At 55.8% G+C, this 20,239-nt stretch overlaps 2 protein-coding genes across 2 annotated transcripts in view; one reads left to right on the top strand and one right to left on the bottom strand.

The window, feature by feature from the left end:
• The window catches only part of HEATR3 (HEAT repeat containing 3), a 23,085-nt gene extending 19,825 nt beyond the window's left edge, over positions 1–3,260 (top strand). The window contains exons 14-16 of the mRNA XM_032977464.2: positions 140–283; positions 1,093–1,269; positions 1,897–3,260. Of these exons, the coding sequence (XP_032833355.1) occupies positions 140–283; positions 1,093–1,269; positions 1,897–2,007 (432 nt within the window). The 3' untranslated portion in view covers positions 2,008–3,260. The remainder of the gene's footprint in view (positions 1–139; positions 284–1,092; positions 1,270–1,896) is intronic.
• On the bottom strand, positions 3,145–20,239 carry LOC116956127 (carbonic anhydrase 1-like). The gene is made up of 7 exons (XM_032977588.2): positions 19,562–20,239; positions 11,970–12,161; positions 7,975–8,093; positions 7,026–7,118; positions 6,422–6,484; positions 5,712–5,867; positions 3,145–5,012 (listed from the first exon to the last, which is right to left on the bottom strand). The coding sequence occupies exons 1-7, from the start codon at positions 19,704–19,706 to the stop codon at positions 4,839–4,841; spliced, it is 942 nt and encodes a 313-aa protein (XP_032833479.1). The 5' UTR covers positions 19,707–20,239; the 3' UTR covers positions 3,145–4,838.

The following is a 20,239-nucleotide window of genomic DNA, read 5'->3' as shown; positions in this document are numbered from 1 at the left end:
GGGAGACAAAGGCAGCCGGGCGTGGTGCTGGCCGCATCGCCCCCTCGCGTGCCGCGGCGGCCTTCGCAGGTGCTGCTCGCGAACGGCACTTTCCCCAACGGTCTGTTAAAGGCTACACGGGGGATCTTTGCCTCTGCAGTGCATGTCGGTGCAGCAGCTGCTGGCGCTGTGCGAGGCGTGCGTGCGGTGCGAGCACGAGGGCGTGCGCCTCAACACGGTCGGCATCCTCGGGGTGGTGGGGAGAGAGCTGTCCCGGCAGAGAGGCACCGCCACCACGCTGCAGGCACGGCACTCCACACCGCCAGCACCACCACCACCACCACTCACTGTGTACACCGCCACTCACTGTGTACACCGCCACCATCGCCGCCACCACCAGCACTCACTGTGTACACTGTCACTGTGTACACCGCCACCATCGCCGCCACCACTTACTGTGTACACCGCCACCACAACACACACAATACACTCGCCACCACCACCACTCACTGTGTACACCGCCACCATCGCCGCCACCACCACCGCTCACTGTGTACACCGCCACCATCGCCGCCACCACTCACTGTGTACACCGCCACCATCGCCGCCACCACCACCGCTCACTGTGTACACCGCCACCATCGCCGCCACCACCACCGCCACCACTCACTGTGTACACCGCCACCATCGCCGCCACCACCACCACCACAACACACACAATACACTCGCCACCACCACTCACTGTGTACACCGCCACCATTGCCGCCACCACCACCACAACACACACAATACACTCGCCACCACCACTCACTGTGTACACCGCCACCATCGCCGCCACCACCACCACCACTGTGTACACTGCCACTATTACCACCACCACCACAACACACAATACGCTCCACACACCGCCACCACGTTGCCGACACGGCGCTCCGCGCTACCCACATGCTTGTCTGTTTACGTCCCCCTGTGCGTCCCCGTGTCCCCTCACCCTTGTGGGCTGGGTGCTGATGGGAGTGGCAGAGCGTGACGCGTGCCTCCCCGTCTTCCCATGTCCCCTAACCCCCACCGCCCCCCCCCCCCCCCCCCGCCGCCGTGCGCGTCTCCCAGCAGGAGCTGGGCTCGGTGCTGCTGGGGGTGGCGGTGCGCGACGTGAGCCTCCCCGTGTCGGGGGAGGCTCTGGACGCGCTGTTCGACGTGTTCGCCCACGGAGACGACGCCGACCTCGCCGCCCGCGCCATGGGGCTCGCGGCCGCCCTACGCGGCCTCGCGCCCGCGTTCAAGGCCAGGGTACGCGGGGGGGACGGGGGGACACGGGAAGAGGGGGGAGACTCGGGGTGGTGCGCGCCGATAGCGGCGGTGACTGTGGCATTCTAGCCTGGCGGTTAAAACGCAGAGAGTTGGCACAGCAGGGTGGAGGAGGGGGGGGGGCGCACAGGTGGTGCATCTGCCAGTCGTCTCACTCGGTCGACCCGTGTGGCACCTGGGTCTGTTCCGTGACCTCCTGCCGGCAGCGAGAGCCTTCGACACTTGACGTGGCCTCAAGCGCCGTGGTGACGTCGCCACCAGCCCGTGGCGAATGGCGGTTGTTGTTGCTAGCGGTGGGTGATAATGGCAGTGGCAGATCGGTGCAGTGGTGGATCCGGGGGGGGGATGATGGTGGTCAAGACACAGGGGACGTGTATCCTATTGATGTTTACCAGAGAACATATTTTGAATGGTGATGGGAATGATGCTGATGAGGTCAGTGATGCTTCCGACAGATGGTGGCGATGGCGATGAACGTGGTGACAGTGATGGTAATGATGCGAGTGGTGGCGATGGTGATGTCGGTGATGGTGTCAGTGGCGATGGTGGTGTCAGTGGCGATGGCGGTGATGTTGCTGACTCGGCGGTGCTGCCCCCGCGTGCGTGCAGATGAAGAGCGAGGGCAGGAGGAGTTGCTCCCCCGAGCAGCTGCTGGTGCTCACCAACGTGCGGACGAACCTGGCGCGCTTCATCCGCTACCAGGAAAGCAAAGCGCGCTGAAGCGCCCCGCCCCACGCCTCCGCCGCCCTCCTGCTCCTGCCGTCTTGCACGGCCACGTGGACCTCGCGTAGTCGGCGCGGATCCCGGTGCAGGGAACAACACGGGGCCCTCCCCCCCCCACCGAAATATCCCCCCCACCACCCCCCCCTCCCCCCACCGGCCCATCCCGTCTCTAGCCCAGGGAGGGACCCTGGTGTAGTTGCACCGCCTGCGCTCGGTAGCGGCGCCGCTGGGTCGCGGCCGTCCCGCGCCGCTCGTTTGCCACGATTGCGCGACCGCCCGCCAGCATCCCCCCCGTCCTGCTGCCTCGTTGGGAGCGGCTGCGAACCCACGGCCGACCGCGGCTTGGAAACGGCGAGGACGCGCGAGCCGCGGTTCGTGCCGTCGAGGTGACTTCTGCTGCTGCTGCCGTCGCCGCTGCCACTTGACGAGGGGGGGGGGGGGGTGGTGTGGAGGTGGGGGACGTCAAAGTGTAAAATAGCCGAGGCGTTTGCTGTGCGTGTCGCTGAACACTAGGGTTCAGTTGAACCGCGCGGAGGAGCTGTATCTGAGGGAACAGAACCGAACACATGGACGACACGGGTTCGACTCCCTGCCAAAGATATATTTTGTTCAGCCCCGTCCCCTTTTGGCTAGACCTCCGCCGAAGTTATGCCACTTTTATCATTTCACAAATTTATTTTAACATCCTTTAGGTTTTATTTAATGACAAATTATGATGGCGTTAATAATACCACTAGCATCTTTTAGCTCGGTTCCTAACCTCCTTGTCCACAGGGATCTTGAGTGGGTGCCTAAAGCCTTGTGGCACCCTCCCCCACTCCACTGTCCTGACAAGTGGGAGGCAGAGAGGCCTCCTAAACCCCCCCCCCCCTCCGTGGTCCTGTCCGCGGGGTTGTTTCTGATTGGACAGTTCTTGCTGAATGTGACGGGGGGGAACTGGAAGACTGTCAGGTGGAGAGTTGAGCTTCTTGCGTGCGGCCTGCCTGGCTGGGATTTGCAGTTGCTCTCCTGAGCAGCGGGGGTTGTGAGGTCGTTGCTGTGGTGGGGGCCCCCCCCCCCACCCTCGCGTTTATTTTCTGGTGCCATTTGTGGCTCTGCAGCGTTTTGTTGCTGATAAACGCAGCCCACGGGGAGGACGCTTCCGCTGGGATTTATTTTCTTGTGCAAATCCACCGTTCGCGAAATGTCTTGTGTTTAAAACTGTTTAAAAAATAGCGAGAGAAGCGGACAATAAAACGGTCGCGGTTGCATTTAAATTCCACGTAAAGTTATTGCACATCAGCACAGCGAATCAACCTTAGTAGTAACCACCCTCTTAATCCAGGGTCAGTCCATTTTAAAACAATCTTAAACCCATCTTAAACTTATCTTAATACTCAATGTACAGTTGTCAATTCGATGCTTGGTCGAGACCTTCACACATCGTGTTGGTTATGGGGGTATTTTGACCATACTTCACCACACTGGTCAGCGTGGGTTGACGGAGGTGGTGGTGCCCCAGGATTGGTTCATTTTTTTTTAAACTAATTTCTTTAGTTCTTTCAGTAAAGTCACGTAGAAGGGAAACAAAATAATAAAAATATAATACAATAAAATTCTCACGACGTTTCGACTGCAACACAAGCAATCATCAGGTGTGATTTTCACTTTACCGAAAGAACCAAGAATAGAATCCCTGCAGTCACGAAAGCTTTAAATCAAAATTGTATTTCTTTGGATCAAATTTTTAGCTCTTAGATTAGCACGGTTGGCTACGTGCAAAAGAAGTTCAACATACACGCATTCACCACCCTCCACGCATTCACCACCCTCCACGCATTCACCACCCTCCACCGATGTTATCCGTGGCCCAGAATCGAACACAGGCCTTCTGGGTTCACAACTGCAATGGCGTGAATGATTAATTCCACGGCACACCGACCAAAGCCCACGTCAAAACCTCGCATTTTTAAACGACGAGCGTTTGTAACAGAAGCCGGCTACTGTGGTCACACGGCAGACACGTGGCCGCCTGGACGACAAATCACGCGCCCATTGTGATGCGACCCCAAGAAGTGACCGTGATTTTTTTTTTACAATGCTGTGCGACCGCTTGGGAGGGGAGGGGGGGTGGAATGTGAGCGTTTTCACCTTTGAACCTTCTGGGCGATGGCCGCTGACAAAACGGGCACAGAAACAGGCGCGGAGCATGGCGTAAACGAAGGCCTAAGCACGTGAGACACACTGCATAAACACACGAGGAGTATGAACACGGCATTGACACGACCAAACAGGATGGGAAAACAGCATGGAACACGCAGCGTGGACACTTCACGGTACTGTCACGTGACAAAGGCATGGACACACGCGGGCCGCCGCAAAGGCACCGCGCTCAAAGCCGCCGCGTTTGGTTTTGTCGACGGCTGACGCCGGATCCGTGTGCTGTTTGGCAACTCGAGTTCGTCCCGGCACTGGCGGCTTGCGGCACCGTGGCCTCGCGGTTGCGTGGAGCCGAGAGGCTGGAAGGCACGGGCCGGCACGGGCGGACGCGGGTGGGCACCGGGGGCCGGCTTGAGCTGGCACGGCTGGGCACTGGCTGGCAACGGCTGGCAAGGACGGGCACGGGCGGGCGGCGACGTCATGTAAACACCGAGGCCGGCGTCGCGAAGTGCAACCCAGCGGCCGGCCGGCCGGCTGGCCGGCCAATGGCAGGAGGAAAGGGATCGGGACACGGGTCAGGACTTGCAACGGGAGGATGGAGGCTGCAGAGGGGGGTGGCTGTGGAGGAGCGGTCGGGGGGGGGGGGGAGATTGGAGCCAGCTGCTGGAGGAGGAGGAGGAAGGCCGCCCTCAGCCGCGTGCTGGAGCTGCGGTGTCTGTAGCCGCGTCCTGGAGCTCGATGGGCACTGGGAAGGAGCTGCGCACGCTGCGGTCCATGATGGGCTGCGGCATGCGGAAGTTGTCCACCATTCGCACGGCGCGCTCGCCCGCTGCAGACACGTACAGCCTGCGGAACGACGCCAGCTACCGCCGCCGGGACAGGAAGGGGAGTGGGGGGGGGGGAAGAGAGAGTTGTGACGTCACCGCCAATTAGTGGCTAACGGCGATGGTTGTGTGTCATGTATATACGGAGAGTGGTTGTGCAGTGGTTAGCACCCCGCGCTACGAACCCGATGACCCCGAGCTCGATTCTCGCTCGCGGCCAACATCACAGACGATTACCTGAACTAGTTTCGAGTCTTTTTTTAGGTCAACTCGGTCTCAAATGAGTACCCGGTGCGGTGTGTAAACATCGCCACCGGGGAGACAAAAGCGGCCGGGCGTGGTGCTGGCCACCCACCCTCTCGGCCCTCACAGGTGCGGCTCGCAAACGGCACCTGCGCCAACTGCCTGCTATGGCTACTTGATCGGGGCATCTTTGTATATGACATCGATATCCGCTCACGGCCAATCACAGCGATCCACCAACCCTTGCCTGCCTCCAGGCAAGGGTTGGTGGATCGCTGTGATTGGCCGTGAGCCACCGCTATTGTGGGGATGTCGCCTGCGATGGTTTTCCCCCCCGAGTACGTCCGTCGCCCCCACCACGCGACCGTCAAATATCCACCACTACATTGAAAGGGCGACGAGCGCGTAAATGGCCGGGGGGGGCACGCTCGTGTCCGGCAGCAAACCGCCCCGACTTTTAGGCCCGTGCGCGCACCGAGCCTGGCGCGGTCTCACCTGCTCGCCGCTGATGGACATGGACCGCTTGAGGATGAACCAGGTGACCGTCTCGTAGGGCGGCGGAGTAGTCAGCGAGCCCGGGTACGTCCAGAAGTCGAGGCACGGGGGCAGTAGTCCCGAGGGGTCGAATGTCCCCACCTCGTGCATCATGCCCTGCCGGGGGGGGCACAGGGCGACGTGGAGGTGGGGGGGGGGGCAGTAGGGGAGGAGGTACTGGGTGTCAGGGCTGTGTCGGGTCGCTGCATGCCGAGGTGTCTGTACCGTGCGTGCTGCGCGTGTACTGTGACCGAGATGTGTTGCGCGTGTACTGTGTGCGTCGTGTGTGTCGACTGTGTGCGAGCTTCTGCGTTTAATGTGTGTAGTCGGTGTGTGCTGTGTGCGATGTGTGAACTGTGTCAGTGCAGTGTGCACTGTATCAGTGTACTGTGTCAGTGTGCTGTGTCAATGTGTAATGTGTGTACTGTCGTTGTGCTGTACGTAGTGTTCTGCGTGTCCGTGCATGCATCAGCACACGCAGGTGCACTGCGCGTGCGTGCACTGCGCGTGTTCTCCGTCCTGTTCGTTTCCTGTGCATGCCGTATGTGGGCCAGCGATTTGCGTGGCTGTGTGCATTGCGTGCCGTGCACGTGCTGCGCACGCTCCACGCGCGTGCAGGAGGTGCCACGCGTGTGGCTTGAGTGTGCCGCCGCTCGGATCCGTCACGTCACCTTGTGGGTGATGTTGGGCAGAGCTTCGACCAGTTCCTGCAGACGGGCATGCGTCTCCCCGACCTGGCACACACCGGCAAGAGCTTTCACGATCGCAGGGATCACGTGCGAGCGTGTGTCAATTTAACACGTGTGCGTCGAGTCAGGCGGAGGGGTGGGGAACGGTGGCGCAGCGGTTAAGAGTCGCTACGCTATGAACCCAGTGGTGAATATGTGAAGCGGTCCTGGGCCTCCCCTAGGTCGACTCAGCCTTCAGCGAGTATCTGGTGCGTTGTGTGTAAAACATCGGCACTGGGGAAACAAGGGCGCTACGGATCACGTGACCTGAGTGCGATTCCTGCTCACGACCAACACCAGAGATGATTATCTAAACCAGTTCTGGGCCTTCCCTAGGTCGAATGAGCCTTAAATTGGTACCGGGTGTAATGTGTAAACATCGCCAATAGGGAGACAAAGGCGGCCGGGCGCAGTGTTGTCCACACCACCCCGTTCGTACACTGTCTTGGTCAGCGTGGGCGCTGCGACACACGGTGACGGGAATCGATCGGGAAGGAGGGTGGCGGTGAGGGTCAGGGGCTCGGATGTGACGGGGGACGGGCGGTACCTCCACAAAGACGCCGAGCACGGCGAGCCCTTTCTTGGAGACGAGCGCCTCGTTGAAGCTCTCGCAGCTCTCGTGCCAGTGGACCAGGTGCAGCTGGGGACAGAGATAGCTCATCGAGTTGGTCCATCATCGTCGTCATCGTTTTCATCGTCGTCATTGTCGTAGTCATCGTTTTCATCATCATCGTTTTCATCGACGTCATCGTCGCTCGGTATTGATTCGGCGCCTTTCTTCGCCGTACACCTCAAGGCGCCCTGCGCCAGGGGACCTCCCGGTGGCAGCTGTCCCTGTGAGGCAGGTGACGGTGAGGCCTCTCCCGTTAGTCCCCGTCGAGTTAAGTCTATTGAGTTAGTCGAGTGAGCCTGTCTCTCGAGCTAGCCTACCGAGTTGGTCCGTCAAGCCAGCCCATCGAGATTCTCCGCCGGCACACGATTGGCACGGGTCGGCTTCACGAGCGTGCGGACTGTGTCCCAGCTGTAAGTTTTGTTAAGTTATCGTTTCTGTTCGTATTGCAGGGGCAACCCTCCGGCCTACTCATCACCAGAGGCCGGCTTCAAGGCGTGTTTATGGACGGGCGACCGGCACGGTTAATCGCGGAAATCGAACATCTGGTTACACGAGGCCGTGCGTCCTGGGCCGTCCGAGGGGCGACTGGCACTCTGGTAACGGACGCAGCGACGAACGGAAACATCGTTGCACGAGCCCTATGCACGGCGGTGGCACGGTGCGACGCGGTGGTGCTGGCGGCACGGGGAGTGCGACGCGGTGGTGGCACCACGGGGAGTGCGACGCGGTGGTGGCACCACGGGGAGTGCGACGCGGTGGTGGCACCACGGGGAGTGCGACGCGGTGGTGGCACCACGGGGAGTGCGACGCGGTGGTGGCACCACGGGGAGTGCGACGCGGCGGTGGCACCACGGGGAGTGCGACGCGATGGTGGCGTCATCACCTCGGCGGGGAAGGCGCTGCCGTTGACGCGGTGCTCGGAGCCGCGCTCATCGCTCGCGCCCCAGTGGAAGTGGAACTGCTTGAGCCGGTAGCGTCCTTGCAGCGGACCCCCGCCCAGCACTACACACACAAAAACAAAGATCCCCTGTATAGCCTTAGACGGACTGCTGGGGAAAGTGTTTGTTATCGAGCACGTGTGAGGGCCGGAACGGCGCACAAGAGGGTGGGTGGCCAGCACCCGCCCGGCCGCCTTTGTCTCCCGAGCAATACAGCGCTGATGTTTACAAACCACACCAGGTACTCAATTAAAGATCAGTCGACCTCGGGGAGGCCCAGCACCGGTACTGATGAGACTTTTTCCGCCACGAATCATATTCAGGTCGGCTGGGTCTGCGCGATAGTCACTGGGCCACCGCTCCACACACAAACATCAAAGAAAACACACCAACACACGCCGATGAGCACGCACAAGCACGCGAGTAAACATTACTCGAGCTGCCCATCTGCCCATGTCGCGTGTAATGAATACGGGGCTTGTTTTCGGCCGTGCCTGCTGCCTTGTTTGTCTCGGGAATTACGAGTGCCCGCGCACTGTGCAAAGGTTTCACAATGGCCGCAATATCCATAACGCCGGGCATGGTCAGATTAGCTGTCGGTGCCGCGCTTTGTGATGCCCGCGGCAGGGTCCAAGGTTCAATGTGGCGAGAGGGGCGCCACGGTGGCCAGATGTTAACCGCCTCGCCTGGTATGCAGGAGGTCCCGGGGTTCGATCCCGAGCCCGACACTGCCGCTGTATATTTGGAGTTTGCGTGCCTCTCTCCCCGTGGTGGTCGCGTGGATTTTTCTCCGGGCCCTCCGGTTTTTCCCTCCACATTTCGAATCGACAGCACGCGTTTGGAATATCTGGCTGCTATAAAGTTCCACGCGATAATCCGTTTTTGGCTGAGCTATCGTTTGTGGCCAGGTAACTTCTGAAAAAGAGCTACATGGCTCAGTGGGCCTTAACTGGTAAAATAAAAAAAGTGTAATTTTTTGTTCGGTTTTAATGTCACAGACTATGCAGCCTTTGCCATGGGTTCGACCACTCCAACGCAAAGACAAAACAAGTGCAGGGAGACACAGACCAGTCCTGCACATTGACTGAGATATACTCGCAATGTGCCCACGTGCCAGCCCTTTTGGTCAATCTACTGCTGGATGACGGCCCTGTCCACAAGCAGCGGGTCATGGGGGATGGGGGTGTGTTCGACTGTACTCCACCACGCTGGTGGACGGTGAAGGCGGAGGGAGCAGAGACTTAGGAGCACAGAAGTACGGGACAACGATGGGTACTGCTGCACTGCCCTCTGCTACCCACCACGTAGCCACGCGGCAGCCTGTGTTGTGGTTGGTGGTGGTCGCCCATCCAAGCGCTGGCCAGGCTCGAGCCTGCTTGGCTTCTGACATCTGACGACATCGGACGAATTCTGGGCCGCTTAGGCCACTTTTGTTGATGCATTTAAATTGTTTACCGCTATTGATTTGGTTATTATCCCGACTGTTGTATCACCTTACAGAGATAAACATCTGATACGCAACACATGGGTGGTGGCGGCGGCAGGGTGGGGAGTGGTGGTGGGGAGTGGTGGTGGGGAGTGGTGGTGTAGTGGTTCGTGCACTGGTCCATAAACGCCCGACGAACACCCGAGTTTGACTTCTGGACGCATCCGACATCAGCGACAGCATTCGAGAGTGAGCGATTGCCATGCCCGCTACACGTTGAACTTATTAATACCCTGACAGCAATAACCAGGGCGTCCACTGGAATTCGAACCGTGACACTCTGCAGCGAGCGGTGCACGCGCCACCGCTGGGGCGCATTCACCGCCCAATAAAAAAATGCAAACAAGATGCAAAAAACGAAGTAGCACAAATTTAACAGATAGTTGAACGGAGACGCAACCCCATAATCGCTGGGGAACTGGGGGAGGGGGAATGGCTACGCAGTGACTGAAAGCCTTGGGCAGTGTGGGGGCTGTGTACGTGCCTGCCGAGTTAATGGAAAGTCGAGGTCACCGTTTCGGGGTCAGCAGAGTCCACACGGGCACTCCGTGTGCTCTCGACTGCTGCAGATATGCGTGTGTGCACGTGCCTGTGTGTATGTGTGTGGGGAAGTCGAGCAGTTAGCGCGCTGCGCTACGAACCCGGCAAACCGAGTTCAATTCCCGCTCACGGCCAATACCAGTGACGATTATCTGAACCGGTCCTGGGCCTCCCCTAGGTCGACTCAGGCTAAATTGAGTACCAAGTGTAAAAACGTTGCCACTGGGGAGACAAAGGTGGTCGGGTGTGGTGTTGGCCACCCACTCCCTCGTGTGCCGTTCCGGCCTTCATAGATGCTCGCTAACAGCACTTGCCCCAACAGTCTGTTGAGGCTATAAAGGGGGGGAAGGGGGGCCTTTGTGTAAGTGCGGAGCGGTGGCGCAGTGGTGAGGACACTACGGACCCGCCGAGCTGAGTTCGATATCCCGCTCACATCCAACATCAGTGACGATTATCTGAACCGATTCTAGGCCTCTCCTAGGTTGGTTCGGGCCTCAAATGAGGAGCTTGTGTAATGTGTAAACATCGTTACTGGGAAGACAATGGTGGCCGGGCGTGGTGCTGGCCACTCACTCCCTCGTGTGCCGTTCATAGGTGCTCGCGAACAGCACTTGCCCCAACAGCCTGTTAAAAGCTATACGGGGGACCTTTGTTGTGTATGTGTCTCTGCGCACTACCCGGGTTTAATTGGAACCAGGAGGCTCCGTGCGCGACGGCACAGGGCCACGGTTTCTGCACGACGATCGTCCAGGCCGAGCCAAATCCTTGCGTCTGGTTTTGCTCAACTCCCGCTAGTGGAGCTTTGCTCATGCCCAGCCGGGATAGCGGTGGGATGGCACCAGTCGCCCGGACGCCAACACGTAAATATCTTAAATGTTTTGAAACATTTTTTCGTGTGATACTTGTTTGCCCAGGAAAGCCTAATAGAGTCTCAAAACTCGTTTTCAGCGGGACTCTGCCAAGTTTTCGCCGTAGCGGGCGATGTTGCTGTTGCTGCTGCTGCTGCTGTGTGTAATCTCATAGAGTCATTTGCTGGTCATTTTTTTCAACATTGGGATGTTTTGGTCAATACCTATGTGCTCATTTTTAGCAATGGGAGGAAAACCCATGCAGAACAGGGGGAGAACATACAAACTCAACACACACTCAAAACACGTGCACTCACATTCTGTAGAACAGTGGAACAAACACGTGATCCCCACATTGAAAAGTGCCCCAGTCGGCTATCGAACCCAGGCCCTTTGTGCTATGAAACACAAATGGTACCACTGCATAACCCTACCACCGAATTATGTAATCTAAAGAATGATGTAACCTAATACTTATGATAATTTAGATTCACAGCCCCTTGCCAATTAATTGCTCGATCAAAGCATCACCATGCCTTGTTGGTTGTGGGGGATTGTTTGACCATACTTTACCGCACTGGGCAACGCGGTTTAGTGAAGGGGAAGCCCAGGACTAGTGCAGGTATTTCTCACCCACCCGTGTACCCGCCCGTGTACCCACCCATGTACCCACACACTCGTAAACACACCCATCCGTGTCCACACCCATCCATGTACATACCTACCCATCTGTGTACATACCCACCCGACCCGTGTACCCACCCGCCCATGTACCCACCCACTCGTATGTCCACCCGTCATGTACCCACTCACCTGTGATACCAACCCATATCTGCGTGCCCACCCGCCCCCAATATGTCCATCCATCCGTACACCCACCCCCACCTACCTGGGTGCCCACCAACCTACGTGCCCACCTACCTGCGTGCCCACCTACCTGCGTGCCCACCTACCTGCGTGCCCACCTACCTGCGTGCCCACCTACCTGTGTGACCACCGCCACCCACCCGTGTGAGACACAAATCCACGTGCTCCCCCCCCCCATGTGCGCCGCTGCGCGGCCTACCGTTGGCGCTGCAATTGTCGGGGTACTCCGCGAGGAAGGAGTAGCCGTTGTTGTAGAGCAGCATGGGACCCGAGCGGTGGTAGTGAGTGTGCAGCGGCCCCAAACCGGAGTCGAACATGCCCTCGGCCGGCTGGATGTCGATGGGCGATTGGCGCCGCCCGCTGATGGTGCTGTGCTTCGTATCCCAGTCCTCTGCGGGGAGGGGAGAAGAGCATCGGGGGTTGGTGGATCACGCGACCGACTCGACCGCTGTGCCTGGGCGTCGAACTGGGTTGAGCCCGGACAGCAGGCCGCATCGTTCTGAAATTTACAGAGCACCCCTAAGTACGGTAAGTAACATCGTCCTTAATGTTTCATCTGTTCCTGCAAATTGTAATCTCTGGCAATGCTTTTGGGATCTCTCGCAGAGCAGTGCCTCATCACCCCCGCGTGTTTGAAAAACGGCCAGTGGAAGTGGAGGCCACGGAACTACCTCAGAGATCCCCTTCGAATGATCTCTTGTTCCACGGGCACCGTACATTTCTACCTACTCCACTACAGAGATGTCCGTCGCTAGGCATTGAACCCAAAATAATGATAAAAAAATGTCTTTTTAAATCTGGGAGCTTCAATGTTTGGCAAATGAAGTGGAAAGAAAAACAGGTTTAGCAATGTTTGTTTTTCTGCAGTCATTGGTGACCGGACCGAGACCATCAACCCACTTGACAAACCTCGCGTAAATCTCAGTCAGACGGCAGAAACCAGGATGTCAGCGGTGCCAGTAACTGAGCCACACTCCCCTCTATCCGGCTCCCAGTGTTTTTGAGATGCCTTCACAATGCTGCCTTGTGCTGAACGAATGTTAACGAGCTCACTGCTAATATTTTCCCCGAACCCTTCCACAACTCCCTCTGCACCCGGCGTGTGCTCCGCTCCCTGTACGGCGACGATCCCACGGGCTCAGGTTTTTTTGTAACCCAGAAGAGCACCCCCCCCCCCCTCTCCCTCCTCGCCCCACCGCCACCAACACCCTCCACTGTCGACAGGAAACCAGGGCAGCCAAGGTGCAGGTGCCAGCAGCCAGAGCGGGCCCCTGGGGTAGGCAGGGGAGTATTGAGACCCAACGCCCACACGCTATTGACTGTTACTGCCTCGCAATACGATATGGGGGAGGGGGGGAATCAATTTTCTCCACGTTGTGCTTGTGCCTTTATTGCTCCAGTAGCACTTTGGGAAAAAAAAAACATGTTAGAACGCGTCGCTGCGAATAACTTGGACGACGAGGGCGCGGCGACGTCTCCTTGTTTGTCCCGACTCCCCCGTCGGGACAAACAAGGAGCCGTTCTTATTTTTGTGAATGTTTATTTTATTTTTTCGTACGACTAAATATTTTGAATAGATTTTGTACATTCGGGGAGCTTGGAGTACCGTGCCAAGTGTTTTTTTTCCATCGAGACGAATGCCCCTTTTCGTAGTCTGCAGAGGCCACGCGGCACAATTCGTTGACGTTCGTCTTCACCAGAATCTAACCGGACAGTACGCACATGGCCGATGTAATATATATATAAAAAAAAAATTCGATTTAAAGCTTTCGTGACTGCAAGGATTCATCTTCTTTGGTTCTTTCAATAAAGTCACGTAGAATGAGAATAAAATAAAAACTTGAAGCAACCAAACTCGCTTTGCTCATGTGGGTCGAGTTGGGTGGTTGGCCGACCGGCCTTCGGCGTTCACTTAATTTGCGTTTATTATTTTTCATTATTCATTTTGCACGCGGGACATTTTACCGGGGACGCAAAACACGGCCCCACGAAACGCAAAAATGCGTTACGTGTTTTTACGCGGAAAATTTGGCACGGTTTCATTGTTCTCGTTCTATATGCCTGTGCACGATGGCAATGCCTTCACGAGTTAAATGCCAAAGTTTGAGGTCTTTCTGGCCACAAAGTGAGTGCTTTAGGAGAGAATGTGTAGTTTTGCTGTTCCTCCTTCGCCAGAGCTTTGGTTTCATGGCAACAATACTGTACTTTCTTTGATATTTTACTAGCTTGTTTTATTTCCGCCCTCCATGTGATGTAGATCAAGCCTCCCGTATCGCATTTATGCTGCACCAGGAGAGGATTGGGGTGGGTGGATGGATGGGGGTAAATATTCTACTGTGATGTCCCAGTATCAACTATTGAAGCCAAACTCGTACCAAACCAATACAATGAAGAGGTAGAAAAAAGCAGGTTAGTGCACTTTCTGATTACTTAACTTTCTTCTGAAAAGCAACATACTGTGACGGTGTGTCAAAGGAATAATAAATTAGTATGCACTGTAATTGCTCTGATATACGGATCGGAGATGCCTGGACGGTGAACCAAGAAACGTGAACAAAAGCCGATGCAAAGGAGCTCGGAGAGGCGGTCGCTTGGGATCGCATGGAGAGGCGGCGAGTGGAACTCGCGGATCGGAGATCATGCGCAGGTTCGAGACGTCACCTTGACCATTCTCCCAAAAGGTCAAATGGCCTTGCACAGAACTCGTCCCTGGGATCGCGGCCGCCGGTCGCAACGAAGATCGGAATTGGCAGCCAAAGCGAGGGAGCTACGTCCGAGAGCAACGTCCACCGCAAAGAGACGGAGCGATGGAAATCGTCCCATTGGCTTGGTGGAAATCGCGAGGCGGCGAAGATGGCGACGGTTTTGGGAAGGAAGGCCTTCATCCAACAGCGGATAGATCGTGGCTGCTGTTGATGATGACTGTCTCAAATGTAAACCGGAGTGTGGGGGGGGGGGGGTCGCTTGCTGGAATAATGCACTGTGTATATGTTAAACTCCTTTCGCAACGTGCGTAGCCAGCAGCGATAAACGTAGCTGCGAAAGTGAATAATATTATTGTATGAAAAATAAGAGTAGGATTTACCATTTCTGGCAATAAAACAGGTGTGTTAAGATGTTCAAACACAAAATAGATACCTTTTGGAAGGAATCAATTAACTGCATTAACCACACATGGTACTTGTGGTTAAACACGCAAACAAACACGTGGCTCTGATAATAATAATGGCGTTGTCTTTGAAACCGATTGGCCTACACCAGAGGCAGCAAAGCAGCCTTCTTTTGGCCTCGTCTCACCACCAGTGTCAGACCAGAGAACGACGTCAATTGCCAGAAAGGGTCAAACCTATTCTTATTTTTCCAACTTTGATACTGGCAAAAAAAAGGTCGCATTATCATTATTATTATAACCGGCCAACTAAAGGGACCGGTCAATCTGCGGGGGGGGGGGGTGGGGGGCAGCTCTGCACCCCCTCCGCCCCCGCCTTTATCCTGCAACTGGCACCGAGCCGTCGTTGGATGGAATTGATGGAAACGCCCGAAAACCGCGACACAGTTGAGCACTTGTGGTGGGGAAAACACACGGGAGGCAGTGGGGGGGGGGGGGGGACGTTTGTTACGAAACGAGACTCAACCCAGCCCGTCCTATCGCCTGGGTGCAACCGGTTTGTTTGTTCCTCCCGCACCGCTCAGCCCTGGACGTCAACTCCGACCGAAAGCGCGTCCGCGTGCGAGAGTTAAAATAAATGAGCAAGCGTGAGAAAGTAAAAAATAAAATGTTAGATAGTTTTTCAGTTGTACGTAGGTTCAAGGGTCACACTTGGCTCATCGTGACCTGCCTAGGTCCCTTCTGGTGAGACTGCGCCTCCACGTACACGACCCCAAAAATTAATCCCATTTCCCAACGGAGGAGATGATCGCAGAGGGTTAATGGTAAGCAAGCGGGTTAAAACCCGACACTTAGAGAAGTCCGCTTGGCTGAAACATTGCGGGAAGCATCCGTTCACCGACGATATTTAAAAACCTGTTGTTATTTTTTGTATTAACCTGTTACTTCACGGTTAATGTTCACCCAAGCAGCAGCCAGATCACTTTATCACTGCTAATAGTTCATGCGTGTGGTCTTGCACTGTGCCGGCCCTTGCGTTGAGCGGTTATGAGCTGTGCGGGATTATTTTATGTCCAGATTTTCAACTGAAAAAAGAAAACCTGTCAGCTTATTGAATAGGAACATTGGCACGGTGGCCGGTGTGCTGCGCAAAGGGCCCCAGCATCCCGGGGTTCGATTCCCAGCCATGGTTAACAGCAGTGGCGAGTGGCATCCTCAACCGAACATGGGCATCCTCCCCTCTCCCCTACTAACCGCAATGACCAGCGTGGTGAAATATGGTCAAATAACAGACACGGCGTGGGAAGACCTTTACACAGAAGCGAATTGACAAAACGACCCTACGTTGTCATTAAAATACGAACTATGCGCTGCAGTGGAGCGTTTTTGGACTAATGGGCCCGCTGATAAGCACCGACTTTTATACTGGTACTGGTAGGAAACGTAGTGGACTGGAAGCCCAACTGGGATTAATTCACAGGAGGCAGGGGATTAATTGTGTATGTCTGTGGATGTCTGTCCACGTGGGAGGGGTGGGGCTGGGTGGAGAGGGGAGGGTAGGGAGGGGCTGGGTGGGGAGGGGCTGGGTGGGGAGGGTGGTGTGGGGCTGGGTGGGGAGGGGCTGGTCACCCCGTGGTGCCCTTATAAAACTCAACGTTTAACCTACTCACGCCGGCTTGTGCCCACCCTCACAGTCGGGCATATTTGCGGAATACACCACGTGGTGCCGCCGTTGACGCCGGCCATTGACCGAGCAACCCAACGTTCCTACCAGCTCCCTCCGCAGGAGAATGTGTTTTTGTGGAAATGCAGCATATGAAATGGATGTACTGCAAGGCCGTAATTATAATTATAATATATATTGGGGGGGGGGGGGGACACATCCCCCCCCCCCCCAATATTTTAATATGCTCAAAATGTCCCCCCCAATATATTGCTATGAAATTATTGCTATGCTATGTATATAAAACAACAATTTGCTCAACCTTAGCCACATTATCTGGACTTGTCTTCATAGAAATCAATGCATAGATTTCTGTTTTATATGGTTTATATGATTGTGGTTGTGGTTGTACTTTATTAATCCCTAATCTCTGTCATTACATACAATGAAACAAAAGGTAAAAAAGAAAAACAGAGCAATGTAATACAATATACACTATTAGACATTATTGTAAAAATTTAATGAAAAGTCCAACCCATGTGTTAGTGATTTTTTTTTATATTTTAGGCAGAAAATGAGTTTTCAAATGTAGATATTTTTCTGGGTTGGGACCCCCAGACACCCTGGAAGATTTGGTCCCCCCCCCAATGTTGACTCCATGGCTACGGCCTTGATATATACTGTAATATACTTTTCATTTTTTTAAAAAATGACATTGGCCCACGCAGCCTGATGAGGGTCTGTGGATGAGCATAATGGGCCAGTCGCTCCGAGGCACCAACTCTCTCGAGATTGCTGTCTGCGTGAACTGGAACACCGCACCCTGGCCAGGAATCTAACTCGACGGCTGGGGTGGCGAGCTGATAAGAGCGCTCCTTTTAATTGCTGCCTTCATCAGAGTTCTTAGCCCCCAGGGGTGGCCTAGCAAAAGTACAAGAAAGTATTTTGGGGGGGGGGGGAATTTGGTGTAAAAAACATTTAAAGAGCCACAATGCAATGTGATGAATGCGAAACGGCCGCGATGTCACGAAGGAGCGATAAACGAGCCGCAGGTTGTCGAAATGTCGACCCCCCCCCGCTTCCCTTGCTGTAGACTGCAGGGATGGGGAACCTTTTTCCTGCCAAGGGCCATTTGGATATTTATAACACCATTCGCGGGCCATACGAAGATATTAGATTTGAAGCTTTCGTGACTGCAAGGATTCATATTCTTTGTTTTTTTTCGGTAAAGCCACGTAGGTAAAATAAAATAAATGAAAACTAAATTTAGTTGTTTTCATTTATTTTATTTTACCTACGTGACTTTACCGAAAAAGCCAAAGAATACGAAAATTATCAACTTAAAAATTAGCCCGTTATATTTGGTCAAACATTTCATTAACTCACCCCCAATGCGATGGCTGGAACTGCTTATCTTTGGCGAGGCGTGTGATGATGTTAGCTGGTATCGATGATGTTAGCTGGTATTGATGATGGTAGTTGGTATCGATGATGTTAGCTGGTATTGATGATGTTAGCTGGTATTGATGATGTTAGCTGATGTTAGCTGGTATTGATGATGTTAGCTGGTATTGATGATGTTGTTGCTACTCGCAACTGCTTTTTCAGGTTTGCTCTCCCAGATTTGTTGAATTTCGAGTCCCGCCCGCGGTGGCCTTGGCAGGGCCAGAGACCAAATTATTTCGCGGGCCTCATACGGCCCGCGGGCCGGACATTCCCCACCCCTGCTTTAGAGTGTACCGAGCCAAATTATGTAACTTGTGTTTGTTGTTGTTAAAAAAAGTGGCTGCCCGCAAGGGGGGGGGGGCGCCATAGAGCCGCATACCGACCCCTCCTCCCTGTGTTAGCATTTTCCACAGACACAGGGATCCCGACAAAGGGTCCCCAAAGACACGAAGTCCCCAATAAACAACAGGGTCCCCTTCAAAGAGTCCACTCCAGATAGGTTCCCCAATACAGACTATAAACTCAACTTTTTTTTTATCAGGTAAGGACCCACTCAGCTATATAGCCCACAAGTGTACCCCACATAGACACAGACACGGGGTCCGCGTACCACACACAGACACGGGGTCCGTGTACCACACACAGACACGTGGTCCGCGTACCACACATAGACACGGGGTCCGCGTACCACACACAGACACGTGTTCCACGTACCCCACAGAGACACAGACACGGGGATCCGCGTACCACACAGAGACACGGGGTCCACGTACCACACACAGACACGGGGTCCGTGTACCACACACAGACACGTGGTCCACGTACAACATACAGACACGGGGTCCGCGTCCCACAGAGACACGGGGTCCGCGTACCACACACAGAGACAGGGGGTCCGCGTAGCACACAGAGACACGGGGTCCGCGTACCACACAGAGACACGGGGTCCGCGTACCACACACAGACACGGGGTCCGCGTACCACACACAGACACGGGGTCCGCGTACCACACACAGAGACACGGGGTCCGCGTACCACAGAGACACGGGGTCCGCGTACCACACACAGAGACACGGGGTCCGCGTAGCACACACAGAGACACGGGGTCCGCGTAGCACACACAGAGACACGGGGTCCGCGTACCACACACAGAGACACGGGGTCCGCGTAGCACACACAGAGACACGGGGTCCGCGTAGCACACACAGAGACACGGGGTCCGCGTAGCACACACAGAGACACGGGGTCCGCGTAGCACACAGAGACACGGGGTCCGCGTAGCACACACAGAGACACGGGGTCCGCGTAGCACACACAGAGACACGGGGTCCGCGTAGCACACAGAGACACGGGGTCCGCGTACCACACACAGACACACAGAGACACGGGCTCCAACACTGTCGGGCAGCTCCCCGCGTGTCCGACTTTGGGCGACGTGGCTACAGACACCGACAACTTGCGCTCGCGTCCACGTGGCTATCGAAGGCAGCCTTCCTCCTCACTCCGCTCGTCATTCACTCGTCTATAACCTCGTTATCCACCACCAGCCTACATCCCCTACCACCCCCCTCACCTTTAGTGAAGATCCTACCGGGACACAGCAGGCTGCACGCCCGCGAGGGAGCTGCCCGGCGGCACGGGGGCCCAGGGGCCCTGGGGCCGAGTCCCCTGAGGGCCGTCATGCCCAGCAGCCGAGAGGCCATCGCCTGCACCACCATGGTGGTCCTCACGGTGGTGGTCCTCACGGTGGTGCACAGGAAGGCGGTGATGGACAATGAGTTGTTGGTGTTGTTGGTGTTGGTGGTGATGGATGAGCCGTCTCGTCTGGATGAGCGAGGGGACGAGTGTCTTCGGGTGTGACAGCTGCTGCTGTGTCTTGACTACTGCTGTCTGCCTGCTGCTGTGTCTGACTGTTGATGTCTGCCTGCTGCTGTGTCTGACTGTTGCTGTCTGCCTGCTGCTGTGTCTGACTGTTGATGTCTGCCTGCTGCTGTGTCTTGACTACTGCTGTCTGCCTGCTGCTATGTCTGACTGTTGCTGTCTGCCTGTTGCTGTCTGCCTGTTGCTGTGTCTGACTGTTGCTGTCTGCCTGCTGCTGTGTCTGACTGTTGCTGTCTGCCTGCTGCTGCCGTGTGGCTGGGCTCGGCGCGGCCTCCCCGAGTCCTTGAAGAGGAGGAGGAGGGGGAGGAGGAGGAGGGCGCGGCGATGATGGCGGGAGCCGCCTCCTCCTCCTTCTCCCTCCACTGGCGCC

This window comes from Petromyzon marinus, chromosome 63 (genome assembly GCF_048934315.1).
Source record: "Petromyzon marinus isolate PM22_M1 ecotype Great Lakes invasive population chromosome 63, UKy_Petmar_22M1.pri1.0, whole genome shotgun sequence".
Taxonomy (NCBI): domain Eukaryota; kingdom Metazoa; phylum Chordata; class Hyperoartia; order Petromyzontiformes; family Petromyzontidae; genus Petromyzon; species Petromyzon marinus.
Note: the sequence above shows the minus strand (reverse complement) of the source record. Positions and strands in the feature narration are given on the sequence as shown.

What these genes read in the sequence shown, in the direction of transcription:
- LOC116956127 (XM_032977588.2), bottom strand. Translation starts at nt 19,706, where the DNA reads ATGGTGGTGCAGGCGATGGCCTCTCGGCTGCTGGGCATGACGGCCCTC. An exon ending in CGACAATTGCAGCGCCAACG is followed by an intron (nt 8,094 to 11,969) that starts GTAGGCCGCGCA and finishes TTGTGTGTGTAG; the next exon opens with TGCTGGGCGGGGGTCCGCTG. An exon ending in TGTCCATCAGCGGCGAGCAG is followed by an intron (nt 5,013 to 5,711) that starts GTGAGACCGCGC and finishes CGGCGGCGGTAG; the next exon opens with CTGGCGTCGTTCCGCAGGCT.